At 35.0% G+C, this 19,293-nt stretch overlaps 1 protein-coding gene across 1 annotated transcript in view; it reads right to left on the bottom strand.

The window, feature by feature from the left end:
• CSMD1 (CUB and Sushi multiple domains 1) overlaps nt 1-19,293 on the bottom strand; it is a 1,120,396-nt gene that overhangs the window by 372,696 nt on the left and 728,407 nt on the right. Inside the window, exon 7 of the mRNA XM_069011476.1 lies at nt 12,058-12,135. Coding sequence (XP_068867577.1) covers nt 12,058-12,135 — 78 coding nt within the window. The remainder of the gene's footprint in view (nt 1-12,057; nt 12,136-19,293) is intronic.

Here is a 19,293-nt window from a genome sequence, read left to right as displayed (position 1 = left end):
ATAAGCTTGCTGTTAGAGCAAACAGTGTCACATCCCTTTAACATCTCTTTCTCTCTAATTTTCATCCAAAAGGTTTTATCATCTGAATTACACAGAATTGATGTCTGAATTATATGCAATTTTTCTGTTTTTACATTTTTATTGTTAAGGAAACTTTCCTGTCTGACCATCCAGGAGCCACACTCTGGCAGTCACACTCCCACACCAGAGACTTTCACTGCAGGGACTGAAGTCCGTTCACAGCAGGCGGCTCCAGTGATCTGATGGGTTCCTGTTTGTCTCCCTGAACACCCCACTCTCACAACAGGTTTCCTCACTGGTTCAACCCCCAGTTTCCCACAGCAGAGTCTCAGACCTGGATCCTTAAAATAATTTAATCAAGGTGCAGCAACAGAAGAACAGCTCAAGCTGGTGACTCTAAGAAGAGACCCTGAGAAAAGGAAACTCCAGGGCTTTTATACCCTCAACAGTCCAAGATCTGGGCTGTTCCAGCAGAGTCCTCAGCTCTTGCCATGTCTCTGACTGTCCAATCCCCTGGCTGGGCCAGAGGTCCCAAGCCCTTTATTTGCAAAGTTTATTTGCCCAGTTTTCAGGCTCTGCCACCAGAGCTCAACCTGCAGCTCAAGCTCCATCTGCTCACCCTGCTACTGGCACTGAATGGATTCCTCAATATTTACCACGTTGATTTCTTTACCAAGAGAGGCTTTCTCCTTATCTATACCCTCTGTTACTTCCAGCTTAAATGTATTGTTCAGAAAGCTTCTGAGTGCCTCTCTCATATAGAGTCAGCAGGAGGCAGCAAAAACTCGGAAAGAGAACAGAATTGCAAGGCTGGAGGCAATTTCTGCCATCAAAATGAGTGTCAGAGTCTACTGAAGAGTTTGCACTAATGAAAGAAGCTGTAAGAATAAGCAGCAAAGAAGGCAAGAGAGAGACTACAGCAACACATACTGAAACAAGCTAAGTGATTGTTTACTAGGGAGAATGGTGGGGGTTTGGACCTTTTAGAAATATTTGTAGAGATGTGTGTGAAAGTCATACCCATATGAAAGCTCTTACGTGTAAGTGAGGAAATAATTCAAACACTAGACTTCTGACTGTAGTAAACTATCGTGCGCTGACACAGTTAAAACTTTTTTATTTTACTTTTGTTAAACTCTAACTAAAATTATCCAAGAAAATGAGCAGTCTTTCTTTTATTCCTTATATTCTCTATATATGCTTTATCAGTTCTCTTAAAAGGTGAATTTTGAGTTCCCATCCTGACAAATGTCTGTGACACTCATCCTGAATATTTCACTCATTGCTAATATTTCAGAAGATCATCAGTGAGGTTGTATATTACTTCTCTAAAGACTGAAGCAGTAATGTCTAAATATATATTTTAGGGAAGGGACTTCAGTGGATGGCAAAACAGGAACAAAGAACAGGTAAATATTATAGACAGTATTATAGGCAGGGCTGATGTTTTCAATTGTTTTAAATTGACTCAGAAATGTCTTTATTTTTTCTTACACTTGTACATAACTATCAAACAGAGGCAGTTGGGGCTTAATTTTTCTTTTTCAGGCATCTGCCTTGGATTTATTTATTCTTATTTTAATAATACTAAATTGAACCTATTGTTTATTCATCTCACTTGCTTTTGAGACAACCACAAGGAAAATCCAGTTCACCAAACTAAAAAAAATCACCTTTTCTATGGGAATGTATTAGCACCACCTTCAAAATTTGTATTTGTTGCAAAATGACTTTCGTGCCAAGGATGTGAATTTTACTCTTCCATCATATACTAAAAATGGCCGAATGGGAGGCCTTTGGGAAAAAGTAATTCAAGGTGATTGAAATAAACATGTTTAAGCAATACATCCCAAATATATGCCAAATTTAACAAAACCTAAGACTTTGAAGTGTGCCATGCCTGCAGTACTCTCCACTTCTAGAGACCAATGAATATCCAGTCTTAGGTGTTGAACTGAGAGCTAGTCTTTCCTTGCACAATCATCTACTCTTCTTCTTCCAGGCCTCCCTGAGGAGAAACCCAGTTGCCTGATCCAAATGCAGAGGGAACAAGAGCTGGATTTAAATGGCAACAGTCAGACAGTTTGAAAGTAACGGCAGAATTTCAAAAGAAAGGAAAAACAAAGTGTGAAACAGAAAGACAGTGAGATAGCTAGAAAAAGCCTGAACACTGTGTAAGAGCTGTTTAATGACAGTCACAACTCCGATGTGTTATCAACATTGTTTTGGTCCCAAATATGAAACACAGCATCATATGGGCTGCTCTAAACAAAACTAAGATGCAGTACATACAGTAAGACAAGAAACAATGGCAGAATAAGAAGTGAAAGACTGAAAAACAGGAAATAAAAAAATTATAGCAAACCTGACTGAAATTGAGGGCATGTTATGTTTTCCGTAACAAGACTGGGGTGGGATTCAAGCTCTGCCTCTCCAAAATGTCTCATCATCTGTCAAACCAAGCCCATCTTACATGTTAGTACTTCTGCTTGAGGACTACACCAGAAATTACTATCATTTAATGTATTTTAAGTGCTTTTGAACTTTCATATCCTAAAATATTAATTTGATTTTTAGTATATTTCATAGATACAACAGAGTAATATAGAAGCAGCTGGCACTGCTTCATGCTGTATTTTTAATCTCAACATAAGTGCTTTTCATTTTAGCCTCTGATGTTCTTGCACTGCAGATACATTTGCAGACTACTGAAAACCAGGTCTGGTAGAGTTGAGAAAGGAATGTGACTTCTCAGTATGAATCAGGTTTACCATATGACTTCAAAAACATGAAAGAAAAGCTGATGTGGCAATAAAAAGTTGCTTCTTGAATAAAATAATATATGCCACATAAAATGCCGGCTTAGAGAAACTCTGTTTTTCTCTTGTTAATTTGTTAATTCACTGACTTTAGAGCTCCTCTAGCAGAGGCATTGAGCATCAGAGTGCAGTTCAAAAGCATTAAACTAGGGAAGATATGCATACTTTTTTGACACATCTCATTTGCTTATGTGGGAGAACTTCTTTCATGTTAGAAGCCTGAAGCAGAAAATATTGTGACAGTGAAGACAGAAATCAAACACAGGCTTGTATTAGCAGAAACAATGTGGACTTTGAGACAAACTTATTTCCTGATAGATTAAAACATTTCAGAATGAAAAAAATTTGGTTGCCATCATGTATATTAAAACTTACATTACTTTAATATATGAAAAATTGATCTTGTGATTCTTACCAGAATTCAGATGGCTAGTATGATAGAAGCACACATATGAGCCAGAGCACCACACTTACAGTCCCTTCTTTTTCAAGTATGTCAACATAAAACAGAAAACTTAGCCAGGTAGTTTTGGGTTTTTCAGGATTTTTCTTTCCATTTATTTTTTATAAAGTAGCTGAGTAACCTTATTGTTTGTTTGTTTGTTTAAGAACAAACAACTTGTTCTATCAATTTCAGTGGGGGGACATACCATGTTGAATAATCCCCTCCCCCTAGCAACTAGTCCTTTCCTGCCAAAAGCAAAATAAGTATTTATTTCCATTTTAGTTCCTTCTTGTTGTGTTTGTTCCCAATCCAAAAATATTTCAAGCTCCTAAATGCACATTATTAAGAAAATTAATATATAGTGTTGTATAAATTTTTTACTTCCCTTTTTCCAAGTGAAGAAGGAGTAGTGGACATAAACTGAGCTGCAGCTGATAAATTAGTTGCCATCTAACAAAACTTCCCTGTTCTGAGCATATTTGACACTGGCACTATGCAGTTCTGCTCAAAAGAGCTGCAGGAATAGATACATTCCAGTGTGACAGGCTAACAACAGACAGTGAGATACTGTGCCAGCACAGTTGAAATTATTTTCCTAAGTGTTTCATAATGTACAGAACAAATTCTGAAAAAGGAAAATAGTCCAAGACCTTCTATCAAATTCTGAAGATATTCTCCCACAATGAGGATTTAGAAAATCAGGATCTCAGTACATACACAAGTGCAATATGATATTGCCTCTGTGGAAAGTGGAAATCTCCTTGCAGCAGGTGCGAAGTCTCTGACTGTTCCAAAGGACTAGACAGTAAGGGTGTCTATATTCTGCAGCATACCTTCACTGCATAGACCAGTATCATACTGCTTTCTTTAATTAAAGCTGTTTTCATACTTTTATGTTCTAGAAATCTGAATTCACCCACCCACAAATTCTGAATGCCTTCATAATTTACATATATCATTTGACTCTATCAAGACTTCCTTTTTCGACCTATTTACTGCCCACATCCATATTTTTAACAGAGATGTATATAGAACTTCAGCCAAGCAAGATATATAAAAGTATTAAAGTTTATATTTAAATTTTTCATGAATTCATGAATGAACATGTAGTTTATACAGAATTGTAATTGCTAAAAGCAAGTTGCTTATTTTTAAGCCTCTGACTTTGAAAATAACAGAATTGAATGTCAATGTAGCCTACAGTATGAACATTCACTTTGAATAATCAGTAATGTTTTTTAATTGTATATGAAAATTAGTTAATGGCGGTTTCAGGTTCCTAGCTGGATAACAATTCATTTTAACCATCCATAATTCAATCAGATTAGACCTTGTTTTACATATTTTAATAGAAGTTTTCTTCTGGTTATTTTAAGAATTATATATGCAAATTATGTATTAAATAATTGATGAAGCACCTTGTTTTGCTTGTAGCTATAAGTGATGCTTTTCTTCACAAATATATTTAGGCAGTAGTTCTTTTCACAGCAAGATTTTTGCATAGTATTTTAAAAGATATTTAAACTCCTACCATGATGAAGGCTTATTTAGAAACACCAAGTATAATTTAGTAACCTGATTTATGAAGCAATTTATACAATATAGTGAAATAGCATTGTAGAAGAATTTCGTTACATAGGGATACTAATCTTCTCTGAAGATCCAAAACTCTGTAACTCTTGGGCAACTGTATTATTACAGTCTATGATAGGACAAAGTATATCAGGGTAATTAGCCTTCCTGTTTTATTAATGCTTTATAAAACTCTTAGAGGTTAATGCTGCAGTTATTTTTTCCTACTGCCCAATTTCATCCCATAATACTTGGTAACAAGGGGAAATAGAGTCATTAATCTTTTATTAGACATGTGGTAAATGGTGCAATGGAATATTATGTATTATGCATTATTTAAAATTATATATCTATGTATGTATGTAGGTATACATAGACATATATAACAAAGAAATTTTAATATTAAATATTCCAGGATCTATGTAACCTGTCGTATAACAGTACCAGTGTTTTAAATGTTACTTCCCTCTCTTTTATTTATTTTTAACTGACAATTAACATATGCTCAGTATTTCTGTTAAAAGACTTTTTGAAATAAGTTGGATATTGGAAGACTGGGCACACAAAATCTTAGATACTTAAGCCTTGTGTTTCCTAACCTTGTAAGTACTACATTAGTAAGTTATAAACAATCCTTTCTCTCATTTGAAGATATGCACAATATAAATAGAAATTTGAAAAAATGCTGTCCTTTTCAAGCTGTGATATTTGAACAAATGAAAAATAGTCTTCATGATTGAAAAGGCTGGAGAACCCATGATACTGTGTAGGCACTTAAGAAGTTTCTTCTTGAGCACTTAAAAATGAGAATCATTTCAGTGCCTGTAAATTAAGGTAACACAGTAACTTCCCTTGACAACACTGAGATCTTTGGAGAGAACTCCAGTAGAAACTAGTGGGAGAGGCAGCTCCGTATTGATCTTAGCACACAACAGTCTTCCTCTGACGAATCTCAATCTTAAATGTTTATATTTTAAAGGCCTTCATTTTCCTCATGAAAGAAGGGATATATCTGCCACTAAATACAGAAAATGCTGAAGAGATGCTCACTAAAGGTCAGAAAAGAGCTACAGATTAAGCCTGTCAGTTTTCACCCTTTGTTGCAATGCTTCATGAAGAGCCTGCGAAACACCAGTCTTTGAAAAGCAGTAGTATTTGTAACTGGAAATCCTAATTTCCACAATTAGGAATTTCTCTTTTTAAAGAACATAAAACAGATAACACTATAAAATGAAATGTTAGTGAGTTTTCCTTAAAAAAATTAGTAAAGTATGTCTCCTGATATGCTGGCATTCTTCTCGTCTCTGCATTTTTTTTGGAATCTACAGCAAACTGATCACCTGCATGTCAGAACAGGGCAAGCAACACCCCAAAGTCTTGTTCAAAACACTTGCAAACACTACTGAGTGCCCCAGAATAAAAGCCCGAAAGATGACAGCATTTTCCCATCTGCTTTACTTGTTTTATCTGGCAGTGAGACCAATTAAAAAGAGAGATTTATGTTACATTGATTTCTCATGCTTCTTGAAAGGGAACAGGCCTTTGGAATTCTGCAGGACAAATCTATTTCCCAGCAGATTTTTTTTTTTTTTTAATTTCTAGGATCTCTCTATCTTAGAGTTTCTATTTTTCTTCTATCCCTATATTTTTTTAATATAGTTTCACATAATATTTAAAATATTCACAGGAAAAAAACAGGCTGCATATTGAGAGCACTTATGCATATAATGTCCAAACCTAGGATCTTTTGATAACAACCACCTGTAATTATTTGGGTAGTTTGTTTTGTGTCAGGTTTATTGGTGATCAGTCCCATCACCCTTACAATGTTTCTTAAATTAATGAAAACACGAGATGCTATATTTGATTCATGTAAACTAATGTAGATTAGACCATAACTTTAGTGGGATAGATTTGATGTTGTATAGTTGTTTTTTTTTTTTTTTTAATTTGAAACTGAAAACTATCAGAACAATGAATATTTAAGAGTATTTCTTTATCTTGATTTGATTCTGATGCAGCACATAATAAATAGCATGTAAAAATCCAAATTCAGTAAAAAATTGGAAGTTTTTCGATTACATGTGTATTTTGAAAATAATAATATGGAATTCTTACATAGGTTTTCAGTAATCCTAAAATAATTTCAGAAAAAGATGCTAAAAATTATTAAATAATAAAATATTATTGGAAAAAATGTATAAGGTAATTTAAATATTAAATACAATAATCAGAAATTGGTATTTATATCATAACAAGCTATAAATTTCATTGCAAAAATGTAGTAACTAGCAGTAATTTTTCCTTTTATATCTGGAACTTGAAATGACCTTCAGCAGTTGTCATAACTGTTTGTTAAGTTGATTGCATATTGGTTTGCAACTGATTTCTAAGTATTGATCTCTCAAAATATAAAAGTGTTTAAATAAATTGGTTTTTGCTAAGGTATAAGAAAAAAACAGTCAGAAAATTGTGCTATTAAATGCAACTATTTAGTCCAATATTGTCCTTCTTAGGAAAATACTCTTTCATTAACTGAAGAACAAAGTTTTACTAGTCATCATGTTGCTTCTATCAAAGTACACTTACCAGTAGGCAGATGTCAAGAAGATGACATTGTCAGTTTATTTAAAATGTGAGGAATGTATTGGTAAGAAACAAATTTTCATCCTAAAATTAACTCTACATTTTTAACTTTACATTGCAATGTCCTAAGCCATTTTTCTCTGAGTTACCCAACAACAAGATAAATAATGACTGCTGTCATTCTTTCTTTCTTACACAGAATTAGCAATGTAATCCCATTTTGGTATTAATCACTATTGTTTCAACTGCATGTGCCATTAATTCAACTTAATGTGCTGCAACTAATCAATACTTAGACTGTAAACTCATTTGTTCTTTGGCTCTACACCACAAAAATAATTGTTATAAAGTAGCTCTTTTTATCATCTTCAGGATGAAGAACTGTTTAGGTAAACTCTGTAACAAATTTCAGAGGATGCATTAATCTTACACTAAAATAATGATTTTCAAAGTATTTAACGTATTCTAAAATGTAACAGTATTCTAAAATACATTTTCAAATAACACTACAGAAGCCTGAAATTGATTTTATGAAGTATAAGAGGTTTTTACTTAGTGAATACTTACAGAATTCACACTTTGTAAAACACAGTAGTTCACACATGCCATTTTGCAAAGTGAGGTTAGGTCACTCAATATGCAGTAATTACTACAAAATGTTAACATGGTTCAATACGAATTCCATATTTTTAAAAGAACCACTCTGACTTCGTCTGTTAATCTTTGTTACTGTTTCAGACTGTGGACTTTCCCTGCAGTTTGCTGTGTCATGTGGCAAGCCACTCTGCACGCTGCATTCTGACATGAGCAAACTCAGGAAATCAGCTCTCCCAGGCACTCCATTCTCATTGCTGCTTTCCCCTCCTAGCATTACTGCAGATTTACTAGCTAGCATTACTGGCAGATTTGCACAAACCACATAAACTGTATAATCGTTTCCATTTTTCACCTGATATGATGTCTCTCACCTCACTGAACTTCCTTGGCATTCCCTGTGAGCTTGATGCATTCCTGTGCTCTGTCCTCCCGCTGGTGAGGAGATGAGGAAGTGCGAGGCTGCCCTGTCACTGCAACATGAGGGTGGTGGCATTAGGGGCTTCTGGGGCAGTCTGCTCTCCTAACCTTCCTCTGCTCCTGGGCTGCAGAGGGCACAAAGATCTGCAGAGCTGTCGAGTAGCAGGTCTGCAGTTATGGCCCCACCTTCCCAATATTCTGTGAACTGGTGTCCTGAAGACCTGTACTCGCTATCCTTTGCATGTAGCATGACTAGCAGTAACTGCTTTGTATGTAGACTTGAAGAGATAAAATACAAGGTCTTCTACTTGACTAGAAAATGAGACCTTTATAAGGACCATGGCTGCCCAACTATGGTCAATCCTTGCAGCTCACTTCATTAGGGCTCTTCTTCTCTTGGATGTACAGGATTCCCCTGTAAAATCTCTCTGCTGTAGAGGTAATGGTCAAGATGTTCAGAGATGATAATCACGCTCTGACGGATTTGCTGGACAGAAATATTTCTATGAAAACACTCATATAAGAGACAGCAATCAAAACTTTATTTTTATTTAATCAGTCATGATGCAAACTATAGTCATAGCAGTTTAAGAAAAGGCCAAAGCTATTAGGGACACAGAGTCCACAGGTTTTCATGTTAGAATGAGAGTGACTGTTGACAGCAAGATGGATCAAGTAACTTCCTTTGGGAACATAACATATATATCAGAATGATAACAAAAGTGATAGGCTAAACTTGCAACTAATTAGATGGACAGCAACAGATGTAATTGGATTTGTCTTCCCTAAGCAGCTTCATAAAATACAACTTTGTCCTTGCTCCTCTGAGAGATCAGCTTCAGATGACGAAGGGGAAATACACTGGGATTTGGCCAGTGTTTGTGGCAGCTCAAGCACTTAGAGATATGAAAACTGCCTGTCCCATGTGCTTTTTCCCAGCTTACTCTTTCACACCTTTGCCAAGTGCAAGGTATGGATGAACCAGCACCATATTTTACTTCCATTATCTTTCCCATCCTTTTTCCCATTTTCTTGCATAAATTAATCACAATTCAGCTGCATCTGGCTCACTGCTAAAGGGTACTGCCTAGTAGGAGTATCTAGCAAAAAACTAACTTGTTATGTTTCCTTTAGGTGTACCAAAGGAAAAAAAAATCAAAACAAAAACAGAGAAACAAACCCACCAAAAAAAAACCATCAAAAAAAACCCACCAAAAAAACCACAAACAAACAAGTAAAAAAAACAAAAAAAAAACAAACAAAAAAACCCCCAACCCCATGAAAACATACAAACAAGCCAAAAAATCCCCCAAAAACTAACCAAAAACCCTACCAAAAAACCCACAAAAATCCCAAACCAAAACAAAAACAAACCAGCAAAACCCTCTTGTTTCCCTGGGGATTGACACAATATATAAAGAATTTTTTTTTTTTTTTTAAATGGAGCCACCTATATCCACAAGCCATGCTTTGATACCTAACTCTTTATTAGATGGAAGATCTGAAAGAAATCATCCAGGAATGCAGGCAGGTCCAGGAGGAGGAGAGTGAGCTGTGTCTACACATGACTGAAATACTGAAATACTGTTCTGCATTCCACAAGGAATTATCAATAATGTTATTATCATTGGTAACACTGGTAACATTTTCTGCCTAATACTAACAGATTTATGGCACTGTGAAATGTTTTCTGCAGCTGCTTGCAGGTTCTGCTTGCGAGGAAGAGCTGTGGGAAAGCTGCAGGTCCTGAGATGCACAAGGTATGCTCTCACAGCATTTGCCATGGTGATATTTGCATTCCATCTACCCCTCATAAACCACAAAGCCAAAACTAAGCTTTCTGCTTTATATAGAAAGAATATTAAAAAGATCTAACATACAAAAATGGCACGAGGTGTTAGTATTTATTGTATATTTTTTTAAAAATTGCTAATTGGCATCAAATGATAATATCCGCTCTTATTACTTCTCTGAAGCCAAATCCCCAATTACCTTTTATGTCTACATAAGCAGGGGCAAAAAAATGGTTAAATACTTAAGGCTTACCTCAGAAAGAGCATCAAAATACATTTGAATCCAATTTTTTGTATTTTAATCTTACAATTTTTAAAAGCTTTATATATATAAAAGTAATGGTAATAATAATATTGCACTTAGATTTATGTTGGACAGAAGTAACACATGAGAATAAAGTTTTACAAGTGAAAACACAAAGATAAAAAAGACAATTTTCATTTGAGGTAAACAACAGACTGCCTAATAATAATTTCTTCCATAGCCTGTCTTACTTTCACTTTCTGTAATTACATGAGGTATTTGACAGCATGTGCTCTGAGAGTGTTAGCAGAGATCACACAGGTCCCAGAAGTAACTTATAAATAATGAAATAATCACCCATTCAGATACAAACACCAAAGAGATGGATCAACTTTTTCTGCTACACCTTGCATAAAAGTTCCCTTTGAGTGCCACACCATCGATGTGCAATACTTAAAGCAGAAAATTGTCATGCCTCTTTTGTTTCAGTGAGCCTACCAAAAACTCACTTTGCATTAAACAATGCATGACAGAAACACAGAGACAAAACCATATCCCCTAGACATCAGCTTTCAAGACTCTCACTCTCTCTGCACTTGCAGAATAGCACACAATGAGGCACACACAGCATAGGTTTCACTTCATTGAGTTCAGTGTTATTACATGAGGAATTAATTTATCTGAATACATCTTAGTCATTACATTAACACTTTTAATGAGTTCTGTGTGAATGCTGGCCTAACCTCTGGCGTTTTTTTTTGTTTTCCTGGGCTAAAGGGACTCTCAGCTTTCAAAATTCAAAAATATCCTCTTTTTCTTTATTCAAGACTGGCCTAATTAATGGAGAAAGAGCTCTCAGGATATTAGTCAGATTGCCAGTTCAGAGAAAGTGATGCTCAAAAAACTAACAACCTCATAGTCCCACAGATAGCATTTTGATTTTAGCTTTACCCTTTACCCATGGAAGAAGGTGTAAAGGGACCAAACAGATGTCATTCCAGAGTGCACTATGCATGCAATGAGGGGAAGGTGATCTCCATCCTCTTGAGAAGCTGGGAATTACAACAGTTCTTAACCCACGCTGTGCAAGACTGGAGAGAGGCAGTCACCAGACATAGTGTAGCAAGGCGAGGGAAGAATTTAGCTGTGATATTGAGTGAGGGGAATTTACAAAGTGTGAATTTAGAAACAGAAAATTCTCAGATACCTTCACTGTGCCCAGTACTGAATTGATGAAGTCTACACAGCACCGTTCTGCCTGGATTTCCTAACTTGCCATGTGTCCCCTGAATTCTAAATAACCCAATATACAAAAATGCTGCAATAAATAAAATGCAGGGGGTTTCTATATACCGTATTTTTGAGATTTTTACACCACCATATTCTGCTTTCTACACTCAGTAGAGTATTGTCAGTGGAATTCTAATTCAGTGACAACTGAAAGAATAATAACCATTTTATGACCATAGCATCCCAAAATCCATCTCTTTGATTTGTGTATTTATAAGGATTCCAGAATATATATGCAGTCACTAAAAAGAAGGGTATAAACAAACAACTTACAGACAGAATTTTTGTGGTTGCTGTCTTTGCTGGGCAACATCTTGACTCCTCTTGATTTCAGTTCAATTGCTTTTTTTACTGAGAAGACAAGCAAACAAAGAGAAGATAATTTATCATTAAACCTCATTAAAAGGGCATATAGCAGCAAAATCATGCATTACAATAATACAAAGCTATATAGGAAACCTAAAGCAGGTTGAAATAACTGTAGCTTCTGTGAGAATTCAAATACATTTTTATTTTTTATTTATTTTTACAAAAATACAACCATTTATCATGTTTCAGAAGATGTCCTTTTTAAACAGACATTATCAGGATTGGCAATATTTTGAATTCAAGTTTCTTTATGTTAAAAGAAAAGAACAGCCTGTCTTAATTACAGGTATGGATTTCCTGTGCTTGCTGTTCCATATAAGAAAATCTTAAACATTTAAAACATTTTTTTCTTACATAAAATGTACATAACATTATCTACACATATTCAAGGACTACAAGCTTTAGATGTGATATTCACATCTGCTTTTATTTGATTCACTTTTCATCAGGAGACATTCTTTTAGTTCCATTTCCTAAGGAGATTAACACAGTGTGTTACATTATTTGGCTCACCTAAACCCTTTTGAATCCACAGGGCAATTTCAACTGAATTAGAAAGAAGAAAGAGAGTAAGGGCTCTCAAAGGGGCAAAGTTTTGTGAGAAAGAACAGATGCATCAGAGGTTTAATATCTTTTTTCTCTGTTTAGTCAGCTGAATGGCTGATAACATCCCAGCCTATCCCTATTAAGTAGTTAGGGCACCATAGGTGGGATCAGGAGCCAAGTAGGAAGAAACATGAGAAGACAGTAGTGCAGCTATACATTAAGGAAGACAGAGTAGGATTTTTATTGTAATGGTAAGACAAAAGTGTAGAAATATAGGATATCTTCACAGGATATTAATTAGTTCTGTGGGAACAAATTGAGCAATGGAAAGTAAAATCAGACGTAGAAAATAATTGTGGAACAAGCCTGAACAATTCAAAACTATTATGTCAAAAAACAATAGCAATTGCAAAATAGCTGATGCCTGACTCTGTATCAGAATGCTAATGACAACATCATGATGCATGTCAGTTACCAAAAATTACAAAAACCTGTAATCATTCCCTGATTCATATTAAATACTTTTTCCCTAGACCTTGCAGGGGTTAAGAATATCAAAATGCACTTATTTATCCAGGATACAAACAGAAACAAGAATTCAACTCAAGCATTTCTTATATGGCAGTAATTAGTACCTCACAGTATATAAATTCATTCTACAGAATGTCAGTTATACTCTTGTCATTACATGGTTTAAAATTTATAATTACTACAATATACACTGATCTGTATGCAAAGATTTCTAAGTGAAGTGATAAAAACACCAAGTTAAGAGGTCTTTAAATATTGCATCAAGAATCATGATTCCATTGTATTTATATCTAAATTGGACTTCTAATGCTTTTGCAACCTCAGAGCGAAGGCTTTTCTTGACTATTGAAATTGAGCAAGTACTGCAGAAAGTACTTTTTGTGCTATGTGCAAGTGCAGTCATTCATGCCTAAACCTGGAAAACAGGTGTTCAAATGATGAAAGATGATTGAAACACAATTGTAGCTGAATAGTATGAAATGGTTATGATAGCAGTGTGGTGTTTTCTTCTAAGGCAGGAACTGTACATTATGCAGAGACATCAATGCAGACAGTAAGATTAATATCCCCAAGGACTTTTGAAAGGGCGAACTTCATGGATATGGTTTTCTTTGGATTAGTTTCTAGACTTAGGTATGAAAATCTCCATCAAGTGCCACCTTAGGTTCAGTTTTTAGGCTGCGTAACAACTCTGTTAAAAATAATCCACATTTAATGGTAAATGAACAATACAATTCTTGCAGTGAATATTTGAGATATTGTCTGAATTGTGGTCCCTCCACCAGTAGGAATTTATCAATTTATCAATATCTGTGTCATGTAAAACATGTGAGAAGTTCTTTGAGGATTTTGCTTACAATATTCTTTGAGATATTGCTTACATGGATGAGTAGTAAAAACATTGAATTATTATGCAGTGAACAGAAAAAAGAACTATATTCTCTTTCTTCTATTTATCCTGTGACACTATTTTAGAGTAAAAATGACAATCATCACTCAAATTCCTTGTGACATTTCACACTTACGGGCATTTTTTACACATATTTGAAGCACACTTCTTGCGAATGAGGAAAAATTATACTCACCAGCTTTATTTGAAATACAGAGACCACAAATTGAGACAAGAGGCTTTGACTTGATATATGAAAAGCTTTTTGACTGTTATGCATTGAAACAGGTCCTGCAGTTTCTATCCTTGGATTTTTTTCATATGACAAGAAAAAGGCATTCCGTATCTAACTGAAAAAACATTAGGTAGGGGACTCATAATACTTAAGATCAGTCATCTAAACGTATGTTTTATGAAGAAAAATAGCTAACTCAAGAGGGTGATTCATCCCCTGCTAAGGTAGACACAACGAATCCTCCTCTGTAGATGCCTTTTCCTCTCCATAAAACATAAAACAGAATTACATAATATTTGCTGAAGATTGGTCTTTACATTTTAGACAGTAAACATTAGGTGGAATGTGCACTTATACCTGGAAAACTTTAACAGCCAAATGTACATTTGGCTCCAAATATGGAGGCATATGGATCTAAGAGGTTAAGTAGGATAGTTTGATATATAAAATGCAAACTTTTGCCTCTTTTATACTTGAGTGTGTAAGTTTTCGCATGTGTCCTGTATCGTGTTTTTCTTGTAGTTTTTAAAGGTATTAAGCAAGCATAATCTTTAAAATAAAAGCTGTTCAACATCTGAAAAAGAGACTACTGCACACTGTAGTTCAAGTGAACCAGTTCAGCCTCTCTTGTAAATAAAAGATATACTCTAAATTGCACATTTTATAACAATTTAAATTGCATTTGAATACCTTTTCTGAGACACTTCTCTTTTACTTCCTCATTGCTCCCTCATTAAAATGGTTTTCCTGATTTCAAAGATGATTTTCCATTTAACAGTACAAGAAGAGGAATGGGTTTACATTAATAATACCAGAATTGAATAGCACTTTCCACCTTTTAAGTGACTACTTTCTAAAATCTGCATAGCTTTCTATTTCTATTCTCTTCATTTAAACATTCAGTTAAGCTTACTGAATTCACTGACTTCACCTTTTCTGTTAATCATAACTTCAAGAGTCTTTTGGAGATGAGTAACCTATTCAGGGAGGAGGGCACAGAGCTGAGTGCTGGAAGTCCAAGACAATCTTATCATCCTACTGGAAAGCACCAGTGGTATTCCTTAAACTTTTGCTACAGCTGAAAAAAACTCAGCTGTGAAAGGAATATATGCCTGGTCTTATTTGAATGGATCATAAAAGTAAAACTTTCAAGTTGTAAAGCTTCATTCAAATCTACTCTGGTTTCCATGCAGCTCTTAGTTTCTAACATATTTGAGCATGTGTGAAGAAAATGCATTTTATCCTAAACTTGGATGACATAATATGTTTTTCCCCAATTACCCAAATACATGAGTATCTTGTCGGTTTTTCTTCCTGCATGAAATAACCTCCAAGACTTCAAATCCTGGCTACCACTCAAAGCTAAAATATTCTGACATCATCTACTGGTATTTCCTCAAGCTGCTCTGCTACTGCTCTGCTGAGTTCAGCTCTTGGCTGCCTTTCACTACAGATTTATCCTAAGTATGGATATTTGAAGGTGAAGAGAAACAGCATATTGCCCAGTATCTGGTGATCACAAGAAGCACCTTTCCTGTCCAGCCTGAAGCTCTGTGTCACTATAAGGAATATATATATATATATATATTTAAACAGTTCTCTGGTTTTGTTATAGTACAGAAAAAAAACGCAATATTTTCAGTATTTTTTATGTATGATAAATATCTATTACAAAGACTTACACTTTGCTTTAAATATTTTGCAGAGTTCAGTAAAAAACAGTGATGTGTTTGCAAGAACATTCATGGGATTATTCTTGAAGAAAATTAGCAAATTTATCTCAGTACAGTGCTGAATTCATCAATTTCCTTTTGCTTTCACTTCACTGTTCTGATTTTCTTCAATTTGAGTAATCCTATTGTGAAACAAAGTATTTTCTTAATTCAGATTGAAGAGTCCGCTCCAGTGCTCTGTTTGCTTTGCCCTGGTGCCTAATCTTTTCATGTTCTCCTCCAAAGACACAATTATGAGAATACTACCTTTTTTTGGCTTTGGAATAAATAATCTACAGTTTCACATTTGGCAACACCAGTGTTCTCTCCATATTATACTTATGGATCAAACATTTCTTTCTTATTATTCAAAATCATGTGGGACCACTAAACAAATTGTTACCTCTTTCTAGGTTTTCTTCTGCTTCACTATGGCCTGTTGTACCATGAATTCTTTCTAAAAGTTTAGTATTTATGAGAGTAAGAAAAAAGCAGTCATTCTCAATCTTACTATTCACTTCAGCTTATGAAGGGAATTCTATAATAATTTTGTTAATAAAACAATATCCCACACTCAATAACCTGGAAGGATCATTACAACCTTTTCCTCTCAGCGACCCACTTGACTTTTCGCAGAAGCATCACAGTTTTCTGTAGGATCTCTAGTTTAAACCAACTCACTGGAATAGTCCATCCCTTTTCAGTTTCTCTGTTCCCTGCCTGAAGAGTATTCTGTCTAATACACTCCCCCAGTGTCTGTCAAACTAACAGCTTTCAAAATCTTCCCTACTAATCGTTATTATAACTCCAGAGAGCTTCACAGCAGGCACAAATGTTGCTACTATACGGCTACCTGTAAAAGCTGTAGGTTCATGATCAGTTGGCTTCCTTGTTCCATCAATTCAGCAAAGTACTGCCTGTCACTATCAGACCTTCCACCTGCTCCCTGTGCTGGAAATCTCTGCATGCAGTACTAGTGAATAAGTGGCACCAAGACAAATTGGTGTCACAATGGATTTTTACACAAATCTTTCTCATTCTGTGTGTATAAGCTGACACAGGATCTGCAAGTTTAAAAAGGAGCACAGCCATTTGTTTTCCATTAACCTTCTCTATGTCTCCTAGCTGGCCCCTTGCCCTGATGGACTGCCTTAGCTACTTTGTGCTTTGAATGTATGATATATCATAATAAAACCAGTCCAGCAGGCATCAAGTCTTCAAAGACTGCAGATACCCTCCACAGTTCTGGAAAATTGTATCAACACAATTTGCTCTGTGAATATACAGCATTACAGAACACACTGGGCAGTAGTTTGTAGGAATTGTCTCCAAAAATAAATCATAAAATGAGATCCACTCAGTTCCTTGTTTGAATGCCACTTCAGCTATAGTCTTTTGAATAATTCTGGGGAGGATAACACCATGCCAAACAATGGCTGAAGTCTGAACTGCTGTTACTAAATTGGTATCTTTTTAGTGTTGATATTATGAGGCAGCTATGTCTGAGCCTTTTTAGCAACATTTCACTAGACACTTAAGAAAGAAGTATTACCTGTGGCAGTACTGGACTACATATTTAACAGTGGTTGTGTTAGCCACAGAAAGGAATGGTCAAGAAAGATGGTGGATTATCTCCTTGTTGATGTTTTCATATCAAGACTGGTTTACTCTCTTAATAATAAAATTTAACAAGATAGGGATTATTGTCTCAGTACCATTTAAAGGAAAACTATACTCAGCATCTCTTAAGAGCTAGAAAATAACAGGTTTTTCTGACTTTTTGATTTTATCAATTGCTTTTACTTAATTTCTTTTTGAAATTTACTATAAGTAAGAATTATAAATTAAACCCCTGACTAAAAGTACCATGCACCAAGGAAATACTGCAAATTCATTTATTTAAAACATAATTTTTAGGATTTTAAAGAATATGTAGAAAGAACGGACATGCATTTATAGGCAGACTTAGTGAATTATGAAAATTCATTGAAAGAACTAGCAATTTCAAGTTGATTTACATTATTTCACTCATGGTTTTCCATTTGTATACATTTATTTCAGCAGCCTCTCCTATATTCATTGTTTGACTTCAGGATTATCTGTTTGTTAAATCCTGAATTACTGAATGTAGTCAAACACAACAGATTGATAACTTCTGTTATATAATTATTAAAATACCTAATACCTTCTTGAACCTCTAAAAACTTGCCAAAAATAGAATAGTTTATTTGAAACACTCTGCAACAGAGTCCCGAGTTACTGTGAAAGTAAACACACCCTTTAATCACATTTTGCTTTGGAAACTTTCTTATTCTGTTCTATTTCCAGGAATTTTGAAAACAAATATTTAACTTAAGAAGATTAATTTTAGCTGTATAGATAAAGGTATTGTGTAGTTCTTTCCTCTTCAAAAGAAAACCAAAAATATTAAAACAACCTTCTATTGTTCAGAAATAAGCAAAAGCTAAACAAGCATATTGTACGTGCTGTAAACACGCAAAAAAAGCAGGGGATTCTTTATCACATCTTTTAAGTCATTCTGTGTACATTGATAAGCTCTGTTTCTGGGAACTGCTAGGTTTTCATCTCCTAGTAAGCCTGTTAATGATACCTCACTTCTGGGGAATTTACACATTTATGAAGCACTGGCAAATGACAAATCACATACTCTGCAGCTCCCACTGAATATGCAAAGAATCTTCGTGTATCAGCAGAGGTGAGGGTAAAGGAATTAAAAAAAAAAAAGAAGTTCATAACTAAATGACTGTAATGTCTTTTCCCCCATGGCAATGCCACCAAGGAACAAGGCAGAACAAGAACTGTATCCAGTTATATCTGATGTGAGTGTTCATTTCCATGAGACCAATGTTGCTGGTACGACAGACATGAAGAAGACAAGGCAGAGCATATCACTGCAATGTAAATTTTTCTGGTGGTTTTCAGGGCCATTAAAAACCATGCCTCCTTCTGACTAAAAACTCTGAAAGTATGAAAAAAAATTCCACAGGAAAACGCAGAGAAACTGGGACATAAATATTTTTATTGATGAAATCACATCAAAATACAAAAAATGAAATGAAAATGACACATGGTGTGTGGAGAGAAAAAAACAACAAAGATCAAAACAAACCCTTCACTCTATACCTAATTAATTTTTTAAATTTTTAGATTTTCTTTAAACTCCTACTCTACTCTGGTAGAAGATGGGACAATAAATATGATTCAAA

Source organism: Aphelocoma coerulescens, chromosome 3 (assembly GCF_041296385.1).
Source record: "Aphelocoma coerulescens isolate FSJ_1873_10779 chromosome 3, UR_Acoe_1.0, whole genome shotgun sequence".
NCBI classification, from domain to species: domain Eukaryota; kingdom Metazoa; phylum Chordata; class Aves; order Passeriformes; family Corvidae; genus Aphelocoma; species Aphelocoma coerulescens.
Note: the sequence above shows the minus strand (reverse complement) of the source record. Positions and strands in the feature narration are given on the sequence as shown.